This window comes from Myxocyprinus asiaticus, chromosome 4, assembly GCF_019703515.2.
Source record: "Myxocyprinus asiaticus isolate MX2 ecotype Aquarium Trade chromosome 4, UBuf_Myxa_2, whole genome shotgun sequence".
In the NCBI taxonomy this organism is placed as follows: domain Eukaryota; kingdom Metazoa; phylum Chordata; class Actinopteri; order Cypriniformes; family Catostomidae; genus Myxocyprinus; species Myxocyprinus asiaticus.
Genome location: NC_059347.1, coordinates 61,516,248 through 61,542,414, shown reverse-complemented (window position 1 = coordinate 61,542,414; position 26,167 = coordinate 61,516,248). Strand labels below are relative to the sequence as shown.

Sequence of the window (26,167 nt, the reverse complement as noted above, 5' to 3'; positions counted from 1 at the left end):
CACCACCATTGCGTCCTTGAGGAAGTCACTTAACTCCAGGTTGCTCCAGGGGGATTGTCCCTGTAATAAGTGCATTATAAATCACTTTGTATAAAAGCATCTGCCAAATGCATAAATGAACTTTATCACCACCTGCTGGTGGAATCAGCAAATGCAGGAACTGATTTTAGACTTTTTGCTGAGATTAGACATGGTTTTGAAACGTCTTAGCACAACAACCTATTTTCCTGAGAAATACAGTTTGACTGTTTTTTTTATTTTGTCCTCTTTTTCTCCCAATTTTGGAATGCCCAATTCCCACTACTTAGTAGGTCCTCATGGTGGCGCGGTTACTCACCTCAATCCGGGTGGTGGAGGACAAGTCTCAGTTGCCTCCGCTTCTGAGACCGTCAATCCGTGCATCTTATCACGTGACTCGTTGTGCATGACACCGCGGAGACTCACAGCATGTGGAGGCTCATGCTACTCTCCACGATCCACACACAACTCACCACACGCCCCATTGAGAGCGAGAACCACTGATCACGACCACGAGGAGGTTACCCCATGTGACTATACCCTCCCTAGCAACCGGGTCAATTTGGTTGCTTAGGAGACCTGGCTCGCGACTCCAGGGGTGGTAGTCAGCGTCAATACTCGCTGAGATACCCAGGCCCCCTGAAACTCATGAATATTAATTAGTTCATGCACAGATAATAATCTTTTACTGTTTTGATATACAGTCATTTTAAATAACCAATTCAAGCACTCCAATAAATATTTTACATATAGTTAATTTAATGACTTTATCACTATAGCATCTGCAGCTGTTGGTCGTGGCATTTTGTTAGTTTGTTGATAAATACATTGATTGGTTAATAATTACACATGGCGACTGATTGGTCTCTAGCACAAGGAGTTCCCGGATCTAATCCATGGTCGCCCTAGTATAACTTTTTATTGTTAATGTACAAAGATTTGTAGACATCTCCTCCACTGAAAATAATTGGATTAATCTGAATGCATACTGTTCAAGGTATTTATTATGTAAATGTAAAATAAATATTTTACAATATATAAAAATATATAGGGTTATTATTTTCAAAATATATTTATTTCATTTAGTCTTTTATTTAATATATTTAATATTTAAATAATTAAATTATGATTTGGTTATATATTTTAGTTTATTATTTTTTTTCTGCTTTATTAATCAGTTTTCTACTTCCTGCAAGTATGCAGATCCCCTGAATGCATTTTGAAATTTAAATTACATAAAAGCATGAAATAAAAATGGTCATCCTTTTTGTTAGTGGGCAGACTGAGCCCTTGATTCTTCTTTTTACTTGCCATTTACTACTGTATTTACTATAGCTCTCTTGCATAACATCCATATTTGTAACAATATTATTGTAACCACAGGTAAACCATGCATGGCTCCTCATTACTGTGTGAAATGTATGTTTCTATTAAACAAACTTTGCCAATATTAAATTAAGTTTGATCTTTGGCGACCTCTTGCGGTTATTAGATGTAACATTTATTTCCCCTTTCGCGTTCCGTGATTTGGTCCTCACTTGTTCCCGTAGTTTGTCAGTGTTGAGTCTCCAGTAGAAACACACGTGTGCTGCTCAACACATCATGGAGTTTGAGGGCTGCAGTTTCTTCAGACAGAGACTCGTGTTGTCCACACTGAGCGGAAAACGAGTGAAAATACGAAACATTCGCTCTAAAGATGATAACCCCGGACTGCGAGGTGCGTAAAATATATACATTTATATGAGTATACATGATACAGAATATGTGACGTAGTATGTTAAGTTCGAATCTATCATCAAACATCACATTAATTACAGTATATTCCCATGTTTTCCACAAAACATGTTCATGCGTAAATTATAACCAGTGTTGGGTGTAATGCATTACTAAGTAATAAATTACTGTAATGAAATTTTTCATTGAAAAAGTAATGTAAGGGATTACTCTTAATTTTTCAGTAATTTAATGAGTTACTTCTGATGTAATTGCGTTATATACTGTATAGACTATAGATCAACTCTATATAAAACAATAGTGAATTTAAAATCGAAATGTAATGTCTAATGTTAAAATATATGGTTTCTAATTTAACACTGCCCCTTTAAATTCTTTGGCCAGCTCATTAATATTTTATTTGAAATTTTCAATATTTAAATATGACCGGCCATTGGAAATGAATGGATTAGACTACAAAATAATAATAAAAAAAAAAAAAAAAAATATATATATATATATATATATATATATATATATATATATATATATTTTTTTTTTTTTAATTATTATTTATTTATTTTTACTATTTTCTCCCCTTTTTTTCTCCCCAATTTGGAATGCCCAATTCCCAACGCGCTCTAAGTCCTCATGGTGGCGTAGTGACTCACCTCAGTCCGGGTGGCGGAGGACGAATCTCAGTTGCCTCCGCTTCTGAGACCGTCAATCCGCGCATTTTATCACGTGGCTCATTGTGTATGACACCGCGGAGACTCACAGCATGTGGAGGCTCATGCTACTCTCCACGATCCACGCACAACTTACCACACGCCCCATTGAGAGCGTGAACCACTAATCACGACCACGATGAGGTTACCCCATGTGACTCTATCCTCCCTAGCAACCGGGCCAATTTGGTTGCTTAGGAGACCTGGCTGGAGTCACTCAGCACACCCTGGATTCAAACTCGTGACTCCAGGGATGGTAGTCAGTGTCAATACTCGCTGAGATACCCAGGCCCCCTGAAACTTACCATGGAAATGTAGCGCATGTGGAGGCTTCACGCTATTCTCCGTGGCATCCACGCACAACTCACCACGCGCCCCACCGAGAGCAAGAACCACATTATCATGACCACAAGGAGCTTCGTCCAACGTGACTCGACCCACCCTAGCAACCGTGCCAATTGGTTTCTTAGGAGACCTGGCTGGAGTCACTCAGCACGCCCTAGATTTGAACTTGCGACTCCAGGTGTGGTAGTCAGCGTCTTTACTCGCTGAGATACCCAGGCCCCCAAAATACAGAAATATAAAGTGTTCAGGAGCATCCCAATCCTTTAGATGAGCACATATGTGGATGTGTGATTGCACACACAAAGTCCTCGGACATGCGCGCACACACACACAAAATGTGTGTTGAGCGCCCTTTTGTGCATCGTCTTTCCATGTACACTCTTTGCGGAATATTTCAAGATAAACTTTGCATGTTATGTTGCATTTGGGCTCGTTTGAATCTGGATAGTCTGCTGTAAGTTACGATATGTCATTGTCTATGTTATATGTTTTTAATTCCCATATGATTTCCATCATTTTAAAGGCAAAGCTCAGACAGCGTATTTCTATCTAAAGAAGAAACACTGTTTGTCAGTGACTGATGAACTCAAAACAAAAATTTTATGTGTGTTCTGTCCCTCAGATTTTGAAGCGAGCTTCATCCGGCTACTTGACAAAGTGACCAATGGCACCAGAATCGAAATCAACCAAACAGGTCTGGTTTTGATGTTTCTGTTGTGCCATATAGCATTTATTGATTTGATTGATTGATTCATTGGTTGCCTGGTTTGGATAGTTACCTCTCCAGGAGTGAGTAGCCATGATATGGGTGTCTTCTCTGTTCTGCTGTAGGAACGGTGTTGTTCTATCAGCCAGGTTTGCTGTACGGCGGCTCGGTGGAACATGACTGTAACGTCCAGAGATCAGTGGGTTACTATCTGGAGGCTCTGCTGATGTTGGCACCATTCATGAAGAATCCTCTCAGAGCTGTGCTGAAGGGTGTCACCAATGATCCCACAGACCCCTCCGTAAGTGACATGCCAACATAGTCTCTTCATAACAACTCAAAATAAATCGTATGAGATGGCGAAATCGTAAGAATCAATTTTGGTGAATGGACATGGCTGAAACATTATGACGTTTGTATGTGTGGCAATACTTTAACAATGAAATGAGATTATAATGTATAATGTTCAATAGACTCGCTTGCATTCTGTGTTGTGTAGGTGGATCTTCTGAAGACCACCGCTGTTCCTCTGATGAAGAGATTTGGGATTGATGGAGAAGGGTTAGAAATAAAGGTATGTCAGGAGTGGGTGTGAAATCCCAAACCAAATTCTTTTGCCATCTTGGTAACACCACTGTAACATGCGGTGACACAGATCCTGTGAGGTTAACACAGCAGCTCTACTAAAATAACATTGAATATTCTGCTTAATGTTCAGATTCAATTCAAGAATTTTTGTGTTTAATATGCTTCAACACACAGACACACTAAGGTTGTGAGTGATACATGCAGTCATGAAATTAGAGACCCTCCCCGTGAAATCTAAACATAGGTGCTCACATTTGAGACGCATGTAATAGCAGATATTTACGTTTGTCTGTCTTGATTGACCACTTGTCTTCGGATCGCCCGATACGCATGTAAAAATGGTTCGAAATGTGATCAACCCTATAACGCCACCTGTATCTAAATTGATACGTGATTTTCTAAAGCCTCAGTGTCGTTAAAGGGATAGTTCACCCAAAAATGAAAATTCTCATCATTTATTCACCCTCATGCCATCCCAGATGTGTACGACTTTCTTTCTTCTGCTGAACACAAATGGCGATTTTTAGAAGAATATTTCAGCTCTGTAGGTCCATACATGGCAAGCGAACTTTGAAGCTCCAAAAAGCACCTAAAGGCAACTTAAAATTAATATTTGATGTGCTGAATGTAATGTCATACATGTCTATTTCTGTCATACATTTTTATAGGCCAAGGGAAGGAAGCTGTCAAAGTCGAACTCTCAAACATTTGGTATCTGTGAAAAGCCCAGGGAGTCCTCTGATAAAACTCATGATATAATACTGTGGCGTGCAGGGGCTAACAGAAACTTAAATAATAAAAGTCCTATATAAAAATGGATTGCTGGGATGACCTTTAAAGACTGATGTATCAAATATAAGACAAAAAAAACAGTTGCCTTGTGAACGGCCCCTAACTCGTCATTTGCGCGTCTGTGAGTGAGTGTGCTTATTTGAAACAAGTTAGGTAAGCCTATTTCAGTTTTCATTAATTACAAACCCAAAGTCATACTTGAAAATCTGACCCGAACCCGGCCCTGGTCACAGACCTCTTCTGCACTCGTACAATTGTTTGTGAATGTTGTGATGTGTTCGCAGGTGGTGAAGAGAGGCATGGCTCCTGGCGGAGGAGGTGAGGTGCACTTCAGCTGTCCTGTTCGCAGATCCATGAAACCTGTTCAGCTCACAGAACCCGGAAAAATCAAGAGGATCCGAGGAACGGCGTATCCTTCCGTTTGAGAGAGACTCCGAAAATATGAATAGGGATTTATATTTAGTGTTGATTGACCCTTGACCTCTCATGTCAGATTCTCGGTGCGAGTCTCTCCTCAGATGGCGAACAGAATCGTGGATTCCGCGAGAAGTATCTTAAACAAATTCATCCCGGATATTTACATCTACACAGATCACATGAAGGGGGCAAACTCTGGGAAGTGCGTGGTGGTCATGTTATTCCATTTCTCTGCCACTAGGTGGTGATGTTTTTGCAGATGGTTTAAAAGAATATTCCACTTTTTGACCACCACCCCTGGAGCCAGCCAGGTCTCCTAAGCAACCAAATTGGCCCAGTTGCTAGGGAGGGTAGAGTCACATGGGGTAACCTCCTCGTGGTCGTGATTAGTGGTTCTCACTCTCAATGGGGCGTGTGGTAAGTTGTGTGTGGATTGTGGAGAGTAGCATGAGCCTCCACACGCTGTGAGTCTCCGCGGTGTCATGCACAACAAATCACGTGATAAGATGCGCGGATTGACGGTCTCAGAAGTGGAGGCAACTGAGACTTGTCCTCCACCACCCAGATTGAGGCGAGTAACCGCGCCACCACGAGGACCTACTAAGTAGTGGGAGTTGGGCATTCCAAATTGGGAGGGGAAAAAAAAGATACCAAAAAAGGACTGTTTACACAGAAAACTCCACACACAGGAATTACATTGGGAATGCATAAATTAAACTTCATCTGTCCAGAAAATTTGTCACAACTAAACTCAAAAAGGACACTTTAGCCAACTTTACAGCGCAAATAATTAACATGTTTTCACTGAATAAACTAGGGATGCACCGATCCGATACTGTGTGTTAGTCAAGTTCGTTATGGTCAAGCTCCAAAAATGACATAAAAGAACTATAAAAACAGCATTAAAGCAGTTCATATGACTCGTGCATTTTATTCAAAGCCACTTGAAGACGTGCGATAGCTCTGCGAATCACAAAAGGCTGTGTTTAATAAGTAAATATATCAAATGCACACGCAGCGGCAGCGCATTAGTGAATGGCGCTGCTCTGTTGACACGTGCAGTATTTGGGCACTACTCACGAACAATATCTCATATGTAGATGCTCAGTAGTTCGGTTCACTTATAATATGCATTTAAAACGGCACCAGAGGAGCATTTCACCAGAATTTGCCCACAAACAGACACATACAGGACTTCCTGGAGAGTTCAGACCTTCAAAATAAAAGCCAGAGGGTTTTAAAGATAAAGGTGCATGATTGAGAAATATTACTTTTGTATTTAAAATTCTAAGTCAATAATAATAGTAATAATAATAATGTATTTGTTTACAAATTATAACAATATTTAAGTTGAATGGGTTCCAAAAAATAACTGTGTGAATGAAAAGTGGACTGATGCCTTACAACTAAATTGAACAAAAAAGAGATCTGAATCCTTTTAAAGTCCAGATACAAAAAAAAAAAATAAAAAAAAACGACTTCTTTTCTACTGAACACTTATACTGGAATTACTAATAATTTTATTATTATTATTAGCTGCTACATTATCTAGTATACTAGTTCGCAGTAAAGTTTTTCTTAATAGGCTGTACATTTATATTTAAATTATATGTAGTTAGAGGTTTGTGTTTCTTCACATATTACAGAGTACCCCCAATTAGTATCACACAGTAATGTAAATATATTCTAAACTGATTATGCAAAAATACAACACTGGTATCGGATCAGTATCGGCCGATACAGAGATTCCCGACATCGAATTGGAAGAGAAAAAGTGATATCGGTGCATCCCTACTTTAACCCTTATGTTGTGTTCCGGTTATTTTGACGCTTTTGTTTTCTTATGAATGTTTTTTTTTACTTAATTCAGTTGGAATAAAATTCCTTGACTTTGTTCACATATGGTATCATAACAACACACAACATTTTTTTTTGACCATTTTCTTTATATTTTATTGGTTTTATTTCACTATGTTACACTTGTTGTGTTCCCGGTCAAAAATGACCGGCCATTGGAAATGAATGGAGTAGACTACAAAATACAGAAATATTTAGTGTTCAGGAGCATTCCAATCCTTTAGATGAGCACATATGTGGATGTGTGTTTGCACACACAAAGTCCGCAGACATGTGAATACACACGCGCGCACACACACACACACAAACACAATGTGTGTTGTGCGCCCTTTTGTGCATCATCCCATGTACACTCTTTGCGGAATATTTCAAGATCTACTTATCATATTATGTTGTGTTTGGACTCGTTTGAATCGGGATAGTCTGCTGTAAGTTGCGATATGTCATTGTCTATGTTATATGTATGTTTTAGAAAGTAATAAGGAAAAACGTGACAAAAGGACACTTCTGTTTATTATATTTATGTGTGTCAGTGGGAATTTCATACACTAAAACTCACTTCATGCTCGTTGCATTCTACTAATTGAGCCCTCTCTAACGATATATAACACATATATAACATCTCATATTTTTTTATGCTTTTACCAACTCTGATTATAACTGTTGTGAAAACAAATATGCAAATGATGAGAAGGAAACAGTTCTTATTTGTGAGCAAATTAAAAAGCATTATTTAAGAATTGGTAGGATCAGCTATATGCATTGTAAAGTCTAGATTTTATCCTTAAAAATGACATCTATTTTGTTCAGATCAAGCAAGTGGTTATTAATTTATGTAATTATTATTATTATCTTCCGCAGTGAGTGCCCCCCACTGGCCCGGTTTAAGCTCATTTCAATGAATCATTCCATCAACAAAAATATATGTTTTTAAACATATGTTCAAAAAAGTAGTGCAAAACCTGTCATGATTACTAAAGTAGTAGTTGATAAAAAGATCTAATTCAATATCTTGTGATAATATATGCAATTTGAGAGATTTATAAACAATCTTAGTGGGTCGGTCATTTTTGACCGGGAACACAAAATGAACTCAACACAAGGGTTAACAAAATATGAGCTTCACATTTCTGCTTTTTAAGCCTCTGGTGCATTTGCCCCATCGGATTCTATTGTAAGTGCTTTACTATAAACCTGTTTTTTTTTCCTTTGTTTTTACTAACTGAGAGACGGTGATATTGTCTGTGGTAGGGCTGCACAATTAATCAAAATAATCGAGATCACATTTACAGCTGCCACAATTAACTGTCATGATAAAAGTCAGTTATAGCAGTCTATGTAGTTCTCATGTTGCGTACATTTTTTTAAATTTAATTTTCTATATCACGTGTGTTTTTGTAGTGGTTGTTAATCGATTACAGTCATGACTGTTGCCCGCTTTTGTGTAGAATTTATAACAAAATGTGGAAAACAGCTTTAGTGCTTCTAAGAGGGCCAATGTGAAGTCGACTGTTTGTGAACTGCTGCTATAAAGTAATGCAGAAGAAACAGTTCTTGGCTTGTTTTGGATGTGCAGCCTACATACAATATACGGCATGCTATTGATCCACCACAAAATAAGTATTTTGATGTAAATGTTTTTCACTTCGTGTGGCTTGTTCCTGTAATATAAGTAGTTGCCCCTCATGTGTTGGTCTTTAATAAAGTAATTCTGTTTCTGTCAAGGTCTCCAGGATTTGGTCTGACGCTGGTGGCAGAGACGGTGAATGGCACGTTTCTCGGGGCGGAGGTGGTGTCCACGCCGCAGGGGCAGGGCGATCCGATGCCGCCAGAGGATCTGGGCAAGAACTGTGCCAAACTTCTGCTGGAAGAGATCTATAGGGTGAGAATTGCCATGTGAACACAACTGAGACACAGTCTTTTCCCCTCCAATGATGTACCACCATGTCTATAAGTTACTGTGACATCACACCACTGCTTTTAATGGTGGATATGAGCAGCGCCACAGTTTTAATAATTGTTTAAGTATTATATAATGTCATGTTTGTTTGTTAATAAGTTATTATAAAGAGATATCTATAAGAGGTAGACCGATATATCGGTTTTACCGATTAATTGGTGCCGATAGTTGCTATCAAACTGTTGGTTTTCAGCAAAAATCCATGCAGATAGATTTTTCTTTATTCCTCCGTGTTCCTCTTTTGCCGCTACTAGAGGTTTCTACAGTATAACAGCGGCCTCTAGAAGTTGTTAATAACAGTTATTAAAAATATATATATATATATGGTTTGTAGTGAAGAATTATATGTAGGTTCTTTTTGAACAATCGACAAAACAAGTTTTAACTTGATTCAATAGGTCGGTATGATATTGTCGAACAGGTAACGGGTTAATGAATACATATCGTCACACGCTTAACACACTTCTGAAAATTAAAATGTTGGAAAAGCCCAAATCTCCAATAATCCTTCAAAAATGGACTGTTCCATCTCCACAAACGGCACTTTTTTTAGGGTCATTTTCAGCACAATTTGAGTGTTGTGCCCATTGAAAGCAGTTGTTTGTAAACAGATTAAAGTAACCAATGTCGTATTGCATCACAGCGTAAGCTATTGCATCACATGAGGTTGTCTGCACTGGAAACCTTGCGACCAATCAGCTTCAAGCACAAAATAGACTTTACTATTTTACTCTAGACCATTGTAGAGTAGCTAAATGTAGCTGTTAGAATACAATTTTACAGCTAAAAAAAACAATTTTACATTATGTAGTGTTGATACAACTGTGAATACATGAGGTTTAAAACAAAAGAGGATTTCAGTTATCATGAGCTGCTTTGATAAAACAACATATTTAAACTTGTAAATAAAGTTCACACACTTTGATGTGTAAATACAATAATTTTATTTGGTTAGAGTTTTTTGACAGAGAGAAAAAAGAAGAAATGTGAAGGCCTTTATGAAAACACACTTGCGCACACACAACACACATTCACAGTCACTTACTCATTCAAATAGACACACACACGCATACACAAACATACTCACTCTCAACACACACTCGCATGCATACACATACAACTCACAACACACTCACACATACACACACACTCACGCATACACATACACTCGCAACACACAGTCACTTACTCAAATAGGCACACACACAACACACGCATACACTCGCAACACACACTCAAATGCATACACACACACACACGCATACAACACACTCACAACACACAGTCACTTACTCAAATAGGCACACACACTCACAACACACACTCACACGCATACACATACAACTCACAACTCGCACGCATACACACACAACACACTAACACATACACGAACACACTCTTAACAGACTTAGAGACACACTCACTCACACACACATACACTCACACACACAACTCACAACACACACACAACTCATACACTCACACAACACACACAAACACACACACACACTCTTAACAGACTTCGAGACACACACACTCACACACAACTCACAACACACACGCACTCACACACACACAACTCATACACACACATACACTCACACAACACACGCAAACACACACTCTTAACAGACTTTGAGACACACACTGGGCTGTGCACCGATTAGAACAGCTTTTCTAACAGAGGTTGAGTTGTTTAGTTGTAATACACTGTGTGTTTTACTCAGTGTACCAATAACAGATCAAGAGTGTGTGTGATTAATGTTTGATAGCGTTTCCTGGATAATATCTGTTCTTACACAAACATTACACAGTACCTTCTGTACCTTTTAAAAAGTGAATATGTTCGTGTTGTAATTTAAGCAAGTTTTTCTTTAAAGTGTACAGCAGAAATATGCTCTGGTCAAGCTCAGACACTTCAGCTTTATGAATTCTAACTTGATTATTTACACAATGACTAGAAAATGAACAGGATGGAAATAAAGAGCTAAAGTTAGCCATTGATCAGCTCAGCGATTAACAGCTGGCTTAAAAGTTTGTTTTGGTATTTCCAACCATCCTCTGAAGTTTTTCTGTTATACTGATTTCTGTCATTTTACCAAACACGATGGACTGTTTTAGAGTGAGACAAACCCAAAAAAATGTCACAAATTCAGAATTCATCAAATCTGTTGCTAATACTTGATGTTTGTGCTGTTGTTTACCCACCAAAAACAATGTCACAATCAAGAAGTGAAACGATTTAAAATTCACACTGATGTTCACCTTAATGTGATATTGCGATTGGAGGTCGACCGATAGTGGATTTTGCAGATACCGATAACTAAGGTGATGGGAAAGGCTGATATTCGATTAAATTGATTTATATCGATTATAGAATATGTCTTAGTCTTTATTATGAAGGGTACAGACATTAAGGCTCCAAAATTAATAAAATCCTGAAAGCAGTTTATTGTAAAACCAGAAAAATTAAGACTTTGTGTTTGACACTGGACTTTAAAGTATAAACAAGCCCAAGATACACCAGGGACTCTTATTTTGAAATGACATAATCTATATGTAAGTACTTACCAAATTAATCTTATTATCCTATATTCACCAAATGAACAGGTGTGTGTGTGTATATATATATATAGCCACAACATTAAAACCCCCTGCCTAATATTGTGTAGGTCCCCCTCGTGCCGCCAAAACAGCGCAAACCTGCATCTCAGAACAGCATTCAGAGATGATATTCTTCTCAGCACAATTGTACAGAGCGGTTATCTGAGTTACCATAGACTTCGTCAGTTCAAACCGGTCTGGCCATTCTCTGTTGACCTCTCTCATCAACAAGTGTTTCCGTCCACAGAACTGCCGCTCACTGGATGTTTTTTGTTTTTGGCACCATTCTGAGTAAATTCTAGAGACTGTTGTGTGTGAAAATCCCAGAAATACTCAAACCAGCCCGTCTGGCACCAACAATCATGCCATGCGGTTATCTAATCATCCAATCGTGTGGCAGCAGTGCAGTGAATTAATTTTTTTTTTCTCTCCCCAATTTGGAATGCCCAATTCCAAATGCGCTCTAAGTCCTCGTGGTGGCGTAGTGACTCGCCTCAATCTGGATGGCGGAGGATGAATCTCAGTTGCTTCCGCGTCTGAGACCGTCAATCCGCGCATCTTATCACATGGCTTGTTGAGTGCGTTACTGAGGAGATGTAGCGCGTGTGGAGGCTTCACGCTATTCTTCACGGCATCCATGCACAACTCACCACGCACCCCACCGAGAGCGAGAACCACATTATAGTGACCACGAGGAGGTTACCCCAATGTGACTCTACCCTCCCTAGCAACCGGGCCAATTTGGTTGCTTAGGAGACCTGGCTGGAGTCACTCAGCACACCCTGGATTTGAACTCGTGACTCCAGGTGTGATAGTCAGCGTCTTTACTTGCTGAGCTAACCAGCCCCCTGGCGGCAGTGCATAAAATCATGCAGATACGGGTCAGGAGCTTCAGTTAATGTTCACATCAACCATCAGAATGGGGAAAAATGTGATCTCAGTGATTTGCAGCATGGCATGATTGTTGGTGCCAGACGGGCTGGTTTGAGTATTTCTGGGATTTTCACACACAACAGTCTCTAGAATTTACTCCGAATGGTGCCAAAAACAAAAAACATCCAGTGAGCGTCAGTTCTGTGGATGGAAACACTTGTTGATGAGAGAGGTCAACAGAGAATGGTCAGACTGGTTTGAACTGACAAAGTCTACAGTAACTCAGATAACCACTCTGTACAATTGTGGTGAGAAGAATATCATCTCTGAATGCTGTTCTGAGATGCGGGTTGATGCTGTTTTGGTGGCACAAGGGGGACCTACACAATATTAGGCAGGTGGTTTTAATGTTGTGGCTGATCTGTGTGTGTTTGTGTGTGTGTGTATATATATATATATATATATATATATATATATATATATATATATATATAATTTACCAGATGATGTTTAAGGAATAAGGTTTATTATTACTCACAAGATATGAAGTAGAAGACACAATGTTTGTGATGATGGAGACGTTTCCATACAGTCGCATTTTTCTTGGCAGGAGGAACACAAAGGAATAATAATAAAAAAAATAAAAAAATACTATTGGCATAGATTTTTGCAGATAGCGATTAGTTCCAAAAAGCAACTATCAGCACAGAATAATCTGTAAAACCGATATATCTGTGTACCTCTGTTCTGCATTACTAGACTGACTAGTTTGTGAGTCTTTCTCTCTCTCTGTCTCTCTCCACCACACACTTTTCAAGGCATGTGAAATTGGGTGGTTCTATGTTTTCTTGTTTTGTATACGGCATACTGGTAAATACAGGGCGACTGGCATTATTTAACACTGGAGTGTCTGATCGGGGCAGTAAATGTTTGAAGGTGCTGGCAGCTGACACACACCAAACCTGTGCGTGCATGTGTGTGTATTTGTGTTGTGGTTAATCAGTAGCCGATGGTCAGTCAATGTAGTAAACAGCTCATGAACACACACCAGTTCTGATGGGGTTCGGATGGATAAACATGATGTAAGAGTTTCCTCTGTTTCTTTAACAAACTACTTTTAATTCAGCTTGTATGAATTGTTTTTGTGTGTCCACATGTTGTGTTCTGCTATTAATGCAGTTTTGTATTTGGCATTTTAGGTTAAAATATATATGAATGTCTAAGACAAAAGGTGTATATATCTTGCATGCTGTGAGCATTTTTTAAGAGGGTTTTCACCTCTTTATCAATGCATTGATTTCATTAGATGCACATTTAATATGAGCTTACAAAAGCTGCATGCATAATTATTCATCGGTAAAATGCTGTTTAAACTAGTTTTACATTGAGTCCAGCTGTGTGACATGCTATACATGTTAAATTTCCAGCAGTGTTTTATTGTCAGCTCACTCACACGTCAGTCATCAGTTTATTTTGTTTTATTCATTTTTACCACACGAGAGAGTCTGATTTATGATGAGATGCTCATTTCTTTTTTTTTGTATTATATCTCTGATCTTGCACATGAAAGTTCCTTTAATACTAACAACTAGTAATTATTTATATTAATCATTAGTATTTAGCTATTCTGGTTCCACATACGATCTGACAAAACAATTGTGAAGTCTTTTTTTACTTGAAAAATTACCCAAAAAAAAATAGTAGTAGTTTTATGTTTTTTTCATTTTGAATTAAATCTGCAGTGTGTCATTTCTGTGGCACCAAACGGAGCAATCTGTTTGTTTGAGTGGCCCGGCTGTATGTAACAACATTAGATCAACCATTGGTGTGAGCTGGGGCGGGACTATCTGTTTGACCAATGGAAAATGATTTTGAGGGGGGCCTGGATAAATTTAAGAGGGTTTAAAGGCAGAAATGTGAAGCTTATAAATGTATAAAAGCACTTACGTTAATACTGTTAAAACTCGTGTATTATGTGAGCTGTAAAGTTGTTTAAATCATCATTTTTACATTCGTTTTAGGATTTGCTTACATCGTCATGGCAACAAAGTTGTAAAATTGTCTATATCTTTCCACAGATGTGGTTAGTAAGTGATTTTCTCACAGTAAAATCATGTTAACACACATATTGTTTACATCTTGTGTCTATACTTTTGAAACAGTGAGTATTTTAATGTTTACAGATTGACCCCATTGACTTCCATTGTAAGTGTCTCACTGGAACACACATTTGTGCTTTTATTAAAGAAAAGGAGGGACGAGTCAATGTATTTTTGTGGTAATCAGCATTATGACACACATGCTATTCATTGAGCTTAACTTGTAATGAACCCGGAATATTCCTTTAATTATCATCATGTGTCTTTTTCGTCATTGATACCCATGACTATATTAATACTGCCTCATGATTGGCTATTGAGAAAAACGATCTGTTTTTGTGTTGTTGAGAATCGATCAGGTTATTTTCACCTCAGGTTTCTGAATGACGCATACGGTTGTTTGTATTGAGCATTTTCAAGCGTGTTTTGGCAAGGCTTTGCGGTCACTGACACCCTTGTGTCCTTGTTTGTGTCAGTCGGTTCAAGAGTCTCAGCCACTGTGAGCGTTCACCTGTATATGAGCAAATCTCAACAAACCTGTCAAATGTGCACGTCATATTTGACCCCAAAATCAAATGAAAAAGAGAGATATATTTTTGTGCAAAGAAAATTAAGCCTGTTTTTAGAGCCGTTAAATTGTTTTTTTAAATTGTGAGTTTTCATAATTAGGCACGTTCCATTAATGTAATGCAGGAAAATCTAATTCTCATTACTTTTAAATTAAATGCATTATTTTAAGTTTAACAAAAAAATAAGATATGCATGGGATATTATTCAAAATATAAAGTGTTTATGCTTGATAGTAGTATTGGTTGTAATTAAAATAAATAAAAAATGCAAAAAAATCTTAATTGTCATAAAATGGGCTTCATTTTCTTTATGCAAAATATGATTTTATTTGCTTGTTTTTGTGTTGAAATGTGACCCAGACATTTGTAAGATTCATCCCTACAGATCATGACATCATTGAATGATGCTAACCACAAACGGGCTGTTCTGATGATCTCATGGCTTGTAAACATGAGGCTGCTTGTTATGCAGGTTTGACAAAGGCGTTCAGTGTGATTGGATAATTGCATTTTGACAATTTCTCCATTGACAGATGGGAAACATAGCAATATCACATGGAGAGTGTTGCATTCTTGTCTTGTTCTGGTCATATTTCCCTCCAAAATCAAAAGAAAACAGTTATATTTAGCATAAAACCGTTGCCTGTTTTTAGGGCCATTAAGATTTGTTTGCCATTATTCTCATGACAGTTTAGTATATTTTCTCACCAGATTCTCATTACTGTAATGCATCCATCTTTTCCTTGTGAGTTTTGTCATTATCTTTATTCTCAATAACAAGTATTAGGTTCTGCTGTCATTTTTGTTGTTTTGCAATTTATTCAAATTAACAAATTAAAAGTAGTACAACAAATACTACCATAATGTATGCTGTACAGACCATAGAGAATTTGGATTTAAATGTGCTTAATTTTCCTGAAAATAATGGACCAACCAGGTCAAAATTCAGGTTTTTAACTACTTCATGAAAACCTTTTCTCAGTTGAGACTTTCAGATTACAGGAACAGTTGTTTGGTTTGTTAAATATATATATATATATATATAATATACAGGTGCATCTCAATAAATTAGAATGTCGTGGAAAAGTTCATTTATTTCAGTAATTCAACTCAAATTGTGAAACTCGTGTATTAAATAATTCAATGCACACAGACTGAAGTAGTTTAAGTCTTTGGTTCTTTTAATTGTGATGATTTTGGCTCACATTTAACAAAAACCCACCAATTCACTATCTCAAAAAATTAGAATATGGTGACATGCCAATCAGCTAATCAACTCAAAACACCTGCAAAGGTTTCCTGAGCCTTCAAAATGGTCTCTCAGTTTGGTTCACTAGGCTACACAATCATGGGGAAGACTGCAGATCTGACAGTTGTCCAGAAGACAATCATTGACACCCTTCACAAGGAGGGTAATCCACAAACATTCATTGCCAAAGAAGCTGGCTGTTCACAGAGTGCTGTATCCAAGCATGTTAACAGAAAGTTGAGTGGAAGGAAAAAGTGTGGAAGAAAAAGATGCACAACCAACTGAGAGAACTGCAGCCTTATGGGGATTGCCAAGCAAAATCGATTCAAGAATTTGGGTGAACTTCACAAGGAATGGACTGAGGCTGGGGTCAAGGCATCAAGAGCCACCACACACAGACATGTCAAGGAATTTGGCTACAGTTGTTGTATTCCTCTTGTTAAGCCACTCCTGAACCACAGACAACGTCACCTGGGCTAAGGAGAAGAAGAACTGGACTGTTGCCCAGTGGTCCAAAGTCCTCTTTTCAGATGAGAGCAAGTTTTGTATTTCATTTGGAAACCAAGGTCCTAGAGTCTGGAGGAAGGGTGGAGAAGCTCATAGCCCAAGTTGCTTGAAGTCCAGTGTTAAGTTTCCACAGTCTGTGATGATTTGGGGTGCAATGTCATCTGCTGGTGTTGGTCCATTGTGTTTTTTGAAAACCAAAGTCACTGCACCCGTTTACCAAGAAATTTTGGAGCACTTCAGGCTTCCTTCTGCTGACCAGCTTTTTAAAGATGCTGATTTCATTTTCCAGCAGGATTTGGCACCTGCCCACACTGCCAAAAGCACCAAAAGTTGGTTAAATGACCATGGTGTTGGTGTGCTTGACTGGCCAGCAAACTCACCAGACCTGAACCCCATAGAGAATCTATGGGGTATTGTCAAGAGGAAAATGAGAAACAAGAGACCAAAAAACTCAGATGAGCTGAAGGCCACTGTCAAAGAAACCTGGGCTTCCATACCACCTCAGCAGTGCCACAAACTGATCACCTCCATGCCACGCCGAATTGAGGCAGTAATTAAAGCAAAATGAGCCCCTACCAAGTATTGAGTACATATACAGTAAATGAACATACTTTCCAGAAGGCCAACAATTCACTAAAAATGTTTTTTTTTATTGGTCTTATGATGTATTCTAATTTTTTGAGATAGTGAATTGGTGGGTTTTTGTTAAATGTGAGCCAAAATCATCACAATTAAAAGAACCAAAGACTTAAACTACTTCAGTCTGTGTGCATTGAATTTATTTAATACACGAGTTTCACAATTTGAGTTGAATTACTGAAATAAATGAACTTTTCCACGACATTCTAATTTATTGAGATGCACCTGTATATATATGCACCATGGTATTACCATCTAGAGGTCTGCAACCCGACCCGGGCCCGACGGGTTACGGGCCGGGTTCGGCTCAGTTTTTCAAGTTGGCCTTCGGTTCGGGTTTGTAATTAATGAAAAAATAAACAGGCTTACCGAACTTGTTTTACGTATGCACTCTCACTCACAAACGTGCGAACGGACGAGTTAGGGGCCGTTCACTCAATGTGTTTTTCTTCCCATTGTTTTCCTATGTAAACACATGCTGGATGAATGTCTTTGACTGTTACGCCGTTTCTCGCTGTTTCTTCTGCGTCTCGCCCAGGACCGGCACTGTTTAAACGCCGTGTCAAGTTAAAAAGAGCTTCAAATTTTCAAAAACACGTCGCAGGTGTCACAAAGATTCAACATTATGAACAAGTTCAGGCTGTAAAGATGGAACTGTTGCATTGTTTCATATTATTCCAGATTGTTCTGCACCAAGTGAAGCTTCAGCAAATAAATGGTAAGGCAATGCTTTTCCCCCTTCTGCTCTAGTGTACTGAGGGGCTGCTGTGCCTCGTTAAAACTGTGTATGTTTACTGTTTTAGTACTGTTACAAACATTGCCTATAAACTTACATAAAATACAGCCTATTGCAACAGTACTTGCTAGGAGAAGAAATTAGATAGTAAGCCGGTTCGGGTCGGGTTCGTGCTTAAAATCTGCCGGTATCGTTCGGGCCGGGTACGGGTCGGATTCGGGTTTCATTTTAAGGCCCGTGCAGACTTCTCTTACCATCTGATACCATAACTGCACCATGGTACTGACACTGTCCTTTTTTGTAAGGGTTAACATGCATAAAGCTGTGATATTACTATTAGGGATGTGCACGATTAATCGAGTACTCGTTTAGCTTTATATACTCACCGGCCACTTTATTAGGAACAGCTGTACATCTACTTATTCATGCGACTATCTAATCAACCAATCGTGTTATCATGCAGATACGGGTCAGGAGCTTCAGTTAATGTTCACATCAACCATCAGAATTGGGGAAAAAATGTGATCTCAGTGATTTAGACCGTGACATAATTGTTGGTGCCAGACGGGCTGGTTTGAGTATTTCTGGGATTTTCACACACAACAGTCTCTAGGATTTACTCAGAATGGTGCCAAAAACAAAAACATCCAGTGAGCGGCAGTTCTGTGGATGGAAGCACTTGCTGATGAGAGAGATCAACAGAGAATGACCAGACTGGTCCAAGCTGACAGGAAGGTGACAGTAACCCAAATAAACAAGCGATACAACAGTTCTATACAGAAAAGCATTTCTGAACGTACAACACGTCGAACATTGAGGCGGATGGGCGACAGCAGCAGAAGACCCCTCCGGGTACCACTACTGTCAACTTAGAACAGGAAACTGAGGCTGCAGTGGGCGCAGACTCACCAGAACTGGACGGTACACGATTGGAAAAAAAGATTTCTGCTGAGGTACACAGATGGTAGGCCTCTACAGCCTCAGTTTTCTGTTCTTGGCTGACAGAAGTGGAACCCAATGTGGTCGTCTTCTGTTGTAGCCCATTTGTCTCAAGGTTCGACATGTTGTGCATTCTGAGATGCTACAATTGTACAGAGTGGTTATCTGAGTTACAGTAGACTTCATCAGTTCAAACCAGTCTGGCCATTCTCTGTTGACCTCTCTCATCAACAAGTGTTTCCATCCACAGAACTGACGCTCACTGGGTGTTTTTTGTTTTTGGCACCATTCTGAGTAAATTCTAGAGACTGCTGTGTGTGAAAATCCCAGAAATACTCAAACCAGCCCATCTGGCACCAACAATCATGCCACACTCCAAATCACTGAGATCACATTTTTCCCCATTCTGATGGTTGATGTGAACATTAACTGAAGCTCCTGACCCATATTGCATGATTTTATACATTACACAGCTGCCACATGATTGGCTGATTAGATAATTGCGTGAATAAGTAGATGTACAGGTGTAATAAAGTGGTCGGTGAATGCATATCAGTTTACCATGTTATTACCATCTAATACCATAACCATGGTACTGACACAGTACTTTTTTTGTAAGGGTTAACACACACAAGAAAACAAATGGGATCGTGGTGGATTTTAGGAAGACAAGGAGTCCTGTGTTCATAAATGGAGTGGCTGTGGAGAGTCACCTGTTTTAAATTCTTGGGGTTGAACATTACAGAGGATTTTTCTTGGACTACACACACCTCCACTGTCATTGGAAAGGCACAACAACGTCTTTATTTTCTGAGAAGATTAAAGAAAGCAAGATCGCCTCAGAAACTTCTTGTGAACTTTTATCGATGTGCAGTGGAGTGTACTGACGTACTGCATCATATCTTGGTACAGCAGTTGTACAAGAGAGGAACAGAGGGCTCTGCAACGAGTTACCAAAATGGCACAAAATATTATCGGCACACAGTTACCATCAGTTGAGGACATTTATTTGTCCAGATGTCGGAGCAGAACCTCCAAAATTATTAGGGATTCCACTCACCCTGCACACTACCTCTTTGATCTCCTCCCTTTGGGTAGGAGATACAGGACACTCTACTTTTGTACCACAAGACTGAAAAATAGCTTGCTTTTTTTTTTTTTGTGGATTTTTTTTCTCCCAATGTGCTTTTAAGTCCTTGTGGTGGCGTAGTGATTCGCCTCAGTCCGGGTGGTGGAGGATGAATCCCAGTTGCCTCCGTGTCTGAGACCACCAACCCGCACATCTTATCACGTGACTTGTTGAGCGCGTTGCCACAGCAACATGGCGCATGTGGAGGCTTCACGCCATCCACCGCAGCAGCCATGCTCAACTCACCACGCGCCCCACCGAGAACGAACCACAATATAGCGACCACGAGGAGTTTACCCCATGTGACTCTACCCTCCCTAGCAACCGGGCCAATTTGGTTGCTTAGGAGACCTGGCTGGAGTCACTCAGCATGCCCTGGGATTCGAACTAGCGAGCTAGTGAACTCCAGGGTGGTAGCCAGTGTATTTTACCACTGAGCTACCCAGTCCCCCTGAAAAATAGCTTTTTTGCTAGAGCCGTACAACTTTTGAACACTTCCTGACTTTTTTATTTTATTTTTTACTTTTTATCTATATTAATCTGTCTGCATTTTTGTGTTTGTTGTTGATGCTGTTGTCTTGTGTGGATGTTTGAGAACGTGGGATACCAATACAATTTTGTTATTTTGCACAGCAGTACAATGACAATAAAGTCTTTAATACTTAATAATACTTAGTAAATCTGTGATATTACCATTAGGGATGTACACAAGTAACCAATTAATCAGGTGCTCATTTAGCTTTATATATTCGACTAGTAAAAACACTACGTATATTGCAGTTTGATTTTCCTTTGTGTCTTTGCCTGCAGTGAAACTGCTTCTCTCATCTAAATATTGCTGTTACAACTCAATGCATTAGTTGACGCTTTGGATGCATGACGTTCTTGAAGGAATAGTTCACCCAAAAAGGAAATTCTGTCATTATTTAAAGCGACCGCTTCAGAACACTTGGAATGTATGTTTCTATATGCGAGTGCAAATGTTGTTGTTTTTTAATAAATCTAGATGTTGTTGTTTATGCATAAGTCTCATATTTTATAAGGAAAACGGCTTCAAAGGTTGAGCTTAAATTCAAAATTAGGAGTAGTCGATTATTCGTTTTTTATGAGTTAGAGTACTCGACTACAAAATTATTCGAAATTCCCATATAAACATAATATTTAAGAATGTATTTATGTTCTCCTATGATTGAATTAGTCTTTTCTGGAATTATCCAACATGATTTATTTTGCATTTCTGTGAAACACACACAGCTCAAGACATAATTTAGTGATTAAATCAAATTCAGAATTCAGAATAGTGTCTCTGTTTCAGCCTGAGTTTCAGATGTTTGCAGCAGTGTGTAAGGAACGTTCCCTGAATATCCAACATTCGCCCAGGGATTAGTGTCATTGTTCTGAGAACTGGCAGTGCATTTAAAGATGAGGAGTGTAACTGCTGCACCTCTAGTGGCACCAAATGGAACTGCAAAAATAATCGCTGTTTCCGAACAGATTTCTCAAACACACCCACCACCCCGGTTTGCCATTGGTTGGACTGATTCTAAGCACGTTCTCTCTGTTGCTCTTTCAGGGTGGCTGTGTGGATTCAACCAATCAGAGTTTGTCTCTTCTGTACATGACGTTAGGACAACAAGATGTTTCCAAGGTTTTGTTGGGACCCCTCTCGCCCTACACGTAAGCTTTCAAGTTCCTCTCTCTCTTACCCACGTATACACGCAAACTTATGTATAAAATGAAAAGAATAGTGCTATTTTTTCAGGTATCTAACGGCAGTACCACATTCAGAAAAAAAACATAAAAGTAATCAAATATACTGTAAAGTACAATGTTAATTATTGTATTATGTTGTATTTTTGGCGTGGCCGTCCTGACGGCGGTGACAACACTCGGGTATCGAATACAGTCGATACTTCGGATACTGTAGAAAGACTGTTAACATTTTTACATGATCATTTACTTACCTGTACTCACAAACCTTCATGCACAAACTTTCATTTATTGTTCTGTTTGAAAAAAAATCTTTGAAATGTTTTTCTCTGGGTTTTATGACGACAACATTTAGGGAATAATAGTATCAACTAGGAGAGAAATGAGAAGTCACTATACTACGAAGCTCATTGACAATAATTGTAAAAAATAGTCATTAAACTCATATTTATCTTTCAAATTGCTCTGTTGTGCATTGTATTTGTATGATGTTTCAGCTCAGTGCTCTTGTAGGGTCGAAGACGTCCTGTGAGTCAAGCATTCATGAATTGTCCATTTTCAGTTATCATGGTACCGGTGCTGTGTGCCTGTCAAGTACAGTACTATGATAACTGAACATTGACGGTGCCTACACAAATTTCATCAGCAGTGAACCAACTTCCTGTGGAATCAAGATTCATGCAAGAAAGATGTATTTTGGATTGTTATTTTAGACACTGGTCACTTTTCAAAACTGTTTTACTCTTTCATAGCTGTTAAATTATTTCAGCATTGAGTTTTACTTTTAAAAAACAAACAAAAAAAAAAAAACATTAATTCAATGTTTTTGTATGGAAATGCCATGTTTTATGTACTTGTACCTTAGAAATACCATGTTTAATGGACTTGTACCATGGTAATGCCATGTTTTATGGGCTTGTACCGTGGTAATGCCATGTTTTATGGGCTTGTTCCGTGGTAATGCCATGTTTTATGGACTTGTACCATGAAAATACCATGTTTTATGGACTTGCACCGTGGTAATGCCATGTTTTATGGACTTGTTCCGTGGTAATGCCATGTTTTATGGACTTGTACCATGAAAATGCCATGTTTTATGGACTTGTTCCGTGGTATGTTTTATGGACTTGTTCCGTGGTAATGCCATGTTTTATGGACTTGTACCATGAAAATACCATGTTTTATGGACTTGCACCGTGGTAATGCCATGTTTTATGGACTTGCACCATGAAAATACCATGTTTTATGGACTTGTACCATGAAAATGCCATGTTTTATGGACTTGTTCCGTGGTAATGCCATGTTTTATGGGCTTGTTCCATGGTAATACCATGTTTTATGGGCTTGTACCGTGGTAATACCATGTTTTATGGGCTTGTTCCGTGGTTATGCCATGTTTTATGGACTTGTTCCGTGGTAATGCCATGTTTTATGGACTTGTTCCGTGGTAATGCCATGTTTTATGGACTTGTTCCGTGGTAATGCCATGTTTTATGGACTTGTTCCGTGGTAATGCCATGTTTTATGGGCTTGTACCATGAAAATGCCATGTTTTATGGGCTTGTGCCATGAAAATACCATGTTTTTTACTTGTACCATGGTAATACCATGTTTTTGAACTTTTACCATAGTAATACCATGTTTTATGGACTTGTACCATGGGAGTACCATGTGTTAGAAAATGCACCATTGCAACACTGAGTACTTTTTGTAAGGGTATGTTAGCCCTTTTCCACCGAAGTTGCGATGGTTCTCGTGCCGAACCTGTGCTCTGCTGGTTCACGGCCGGGGCAATCTGGAGCCTGTTCTAAACCAGCTGCGCTTTTCCACTGACCTGAGAGCCAAACGGTGATGTAATGGGTTACTATTATTCGCAGATGGTTGTATTTGGATTTTTGCCATTTCATATAATATTATTGATTTGAGAATCCCACCGTTTTACTTAACAGATAGCCGTGATCTTCCAAACTTAGTGAATAGCTGGTCAAAAATCCCCTTACAGAACAAAACAATGCACAAAATAAGATGACAACAGTGTAAGAAAAGCTAACAAAGTTGACAAATATAACAACTTACTGAGATCAGCTGCAGAGGACACCGGTGATTCACTGTTTATCTGGAGCGTTACTGGCTGAATTCAGTGCCCCGGTTAGTTAACAGGCTGGTCGATGTCCGAGTCCAAAACATCGTTGCTCCTTCCACTGTCGCTATTGCTTGGTATGGTTCCTCTACTCTCTTAAGTGTTTTTCTATTTGTTTATGATTTGGTCAATTGTCCGATTGAGAGTGGCGTGCATCATTTTGTGCTGTATCTTCATTCTCGTAGAGTATTTTTTTCCTTTGCGATCTCTCTAGTTTATCTCGGATTTTTGTAAATACCATATCATAAGTAGAGCACTCGTTTCTTCGCGTTACCTGAACGCTTTTGATGTCTGATAATTTTGTGAGTTTTTTATTGTTATAGAGCGAAGAAGTACCCATTGCTCCAGACGGTAGCTACTGTTGTTGTTTGGGAAACCTTTACCATGGTGACGAAACATTATCCCACCCTCCGTCCCCTGACGTAATTGGTTTCTGCGTAGAGACAGGCATGCTTTTTGGGCCAGCGCGGAACCAGGTTTTCAGCTCCGTAATGGCCTTTTCTGCAGTGGGAGAATCCGCACCGGCCCAGGAACCCATACCTGAACCATGTCGGTGGAAAAGGGCAACGTGATGTTTATTGGATTGAATCTTCTCAACTAACTGTGATTTGTAATATGCAACAAACAGTTCTTTTAAACCTGTTCTAACTGTGTCCATGTTCCACCCTGTAGGATTGAGTTCCTCAGACACATCCGAGACTTCGTTCAGATCATGTTCAAGATGGAACCACAGAAACCAGGAGAAGATGAGCAAAAAGGGGGAGAGAAAGTTCTGATGACGTGTGTCGGAGCGGGTTACAGCAACATCAGCAAACCACTCAAATAAAGACTCAAATAATCACCAATTTACACTGAGCAACCCGATAGGGTGAATGTTCATTTGTCATACTTAATATTTTGTATCATTTTAGTATTTTAACATGGTGGCATTCCCGAATATGATTGCATTTATGAAAAATGGCTGTTGTATATGTTCCACAATAGCTTTTCAAATTGATGTTTGAATAAAAAAACTACTGTGCCATTTCTCTGCTGAACTGTGCATTTCTCAAGTGTTTGATAATTCTGAGCCAAACAACATGCTGTTTACCATTTCTGTCTGTTTAACTCGGCCATCTCTAAAGATTATTCAGGCCCTTCTGTGCTTCTGATAAGAAACTCGGAGTCTTCCATTCCAGAATTCCATTTCAGTAAATTGTAGTGGTGCAGTGTAGTAACACCATGGCAGAGTGATTTTGCTGGATGCATTTTGCATACAAAACACACAACAAAACTTGTAAGGCACTGAGAGTCATTTTGCACAGAACTACTGTTAAAAGCTCATTAAATAAAAATCAACAGCATTTAAGTGGTTCGTTAGCTCGAATATATGCTAGATCAGTGCTTCTCAACAGGTTTGGCTTAGGACCCAGATTTTTACATTTGATATCAAGTGTTGACCTGACAGTACAAAAAAAACGTACAAAAGAAACTCAGATGTCCTTAACAATCAAGCAGTGAAGTATATAAGACCTGGTAGTCCTTACAATATGCATCAAATTACATGATGTATGAATAATAGGAAAATTGTCAATTTTGGATTCTAAATGTCTCCTGAATTTGGATGGTTGCTTGGGAGTCACACAAAACAATTGTGGTTTGCACAAACCATGCTCGTAGCAAGTTTAACACTCATTTAAAATATAGCTGCAAACGCTAAATATCTGGGTCCAAGCAGTTTGGAAAAGTGGAGAAAATGATCAAAATTGATACATTTGAAAGAACAAATCTGTCTGGGGGCAAAGTAATTTCATTTCTAACTTTTCTAGTTTGCAGGTATGGTGTTTGTAGACTTATCTTGTTTCTCATA

The 26,167-nt window shown here is 38.9% G+C and overlaps 1 protein-coding gene across 1 annotated transcript; it reads left to right on the top strand.

Moving 5' to 3' along the window:
• Window positions 1–1,577: 1,577 nt before the first annotated feature.
• rcl1 (RNA terminal phosphate cyclase-like 1) lies at window positions 1,578–25,342 on the top strand. The gene is made up of 9 exons (XM_051685170.1): window positions 1,578–1,735; window positions 3,427–3,498; window positions 3,636–3,811; window positions 4,010–4,084; window positions 5,175–5,299; window positions 5,384–5,509; window positions 8,890–9,046; window positions 22,042–22,145; window positions 24,991–25,342. Exons 1-9 carry the CDS (start codon window positions 1,621–1,623, stop codon window positions 25,142–25,144), a joined length of 1,104 nt encoding a protein of 367 aa, XP_051541130.1. The 5' UTR covers window positions 1,578–1,620; the 3' UTR covers window positions 25,145–25,342.
• Window positions 25,343–26,167: the final 825 nt, after the last annotated feature.

Bases quoted from the DNA above. Each gene is read 5' to 3' on its own strand.
- rcl1 (XM_051685170.1), top strand. From the start codon at position 1,621: ATGGAGTTTGAGGGCTGCAGTTTCTTCAGACAGAGACTCGTGTTGTCC. The intron at 5,300-5,383 runs GTATCCTTCCGT...CTCTCATGTCAG, and splicing joins AAGAGGATCCGAGGAACGGC to ATTCTCGGTGCGAGTCTCTC. The intron at 22,146-24,990 runs GTAAGCTTTCAA...TCCACCCTGTAG, and splicing joins GGACCCCTCTCGCCCTACAC to GATTGAGTTCCTCAGACACA.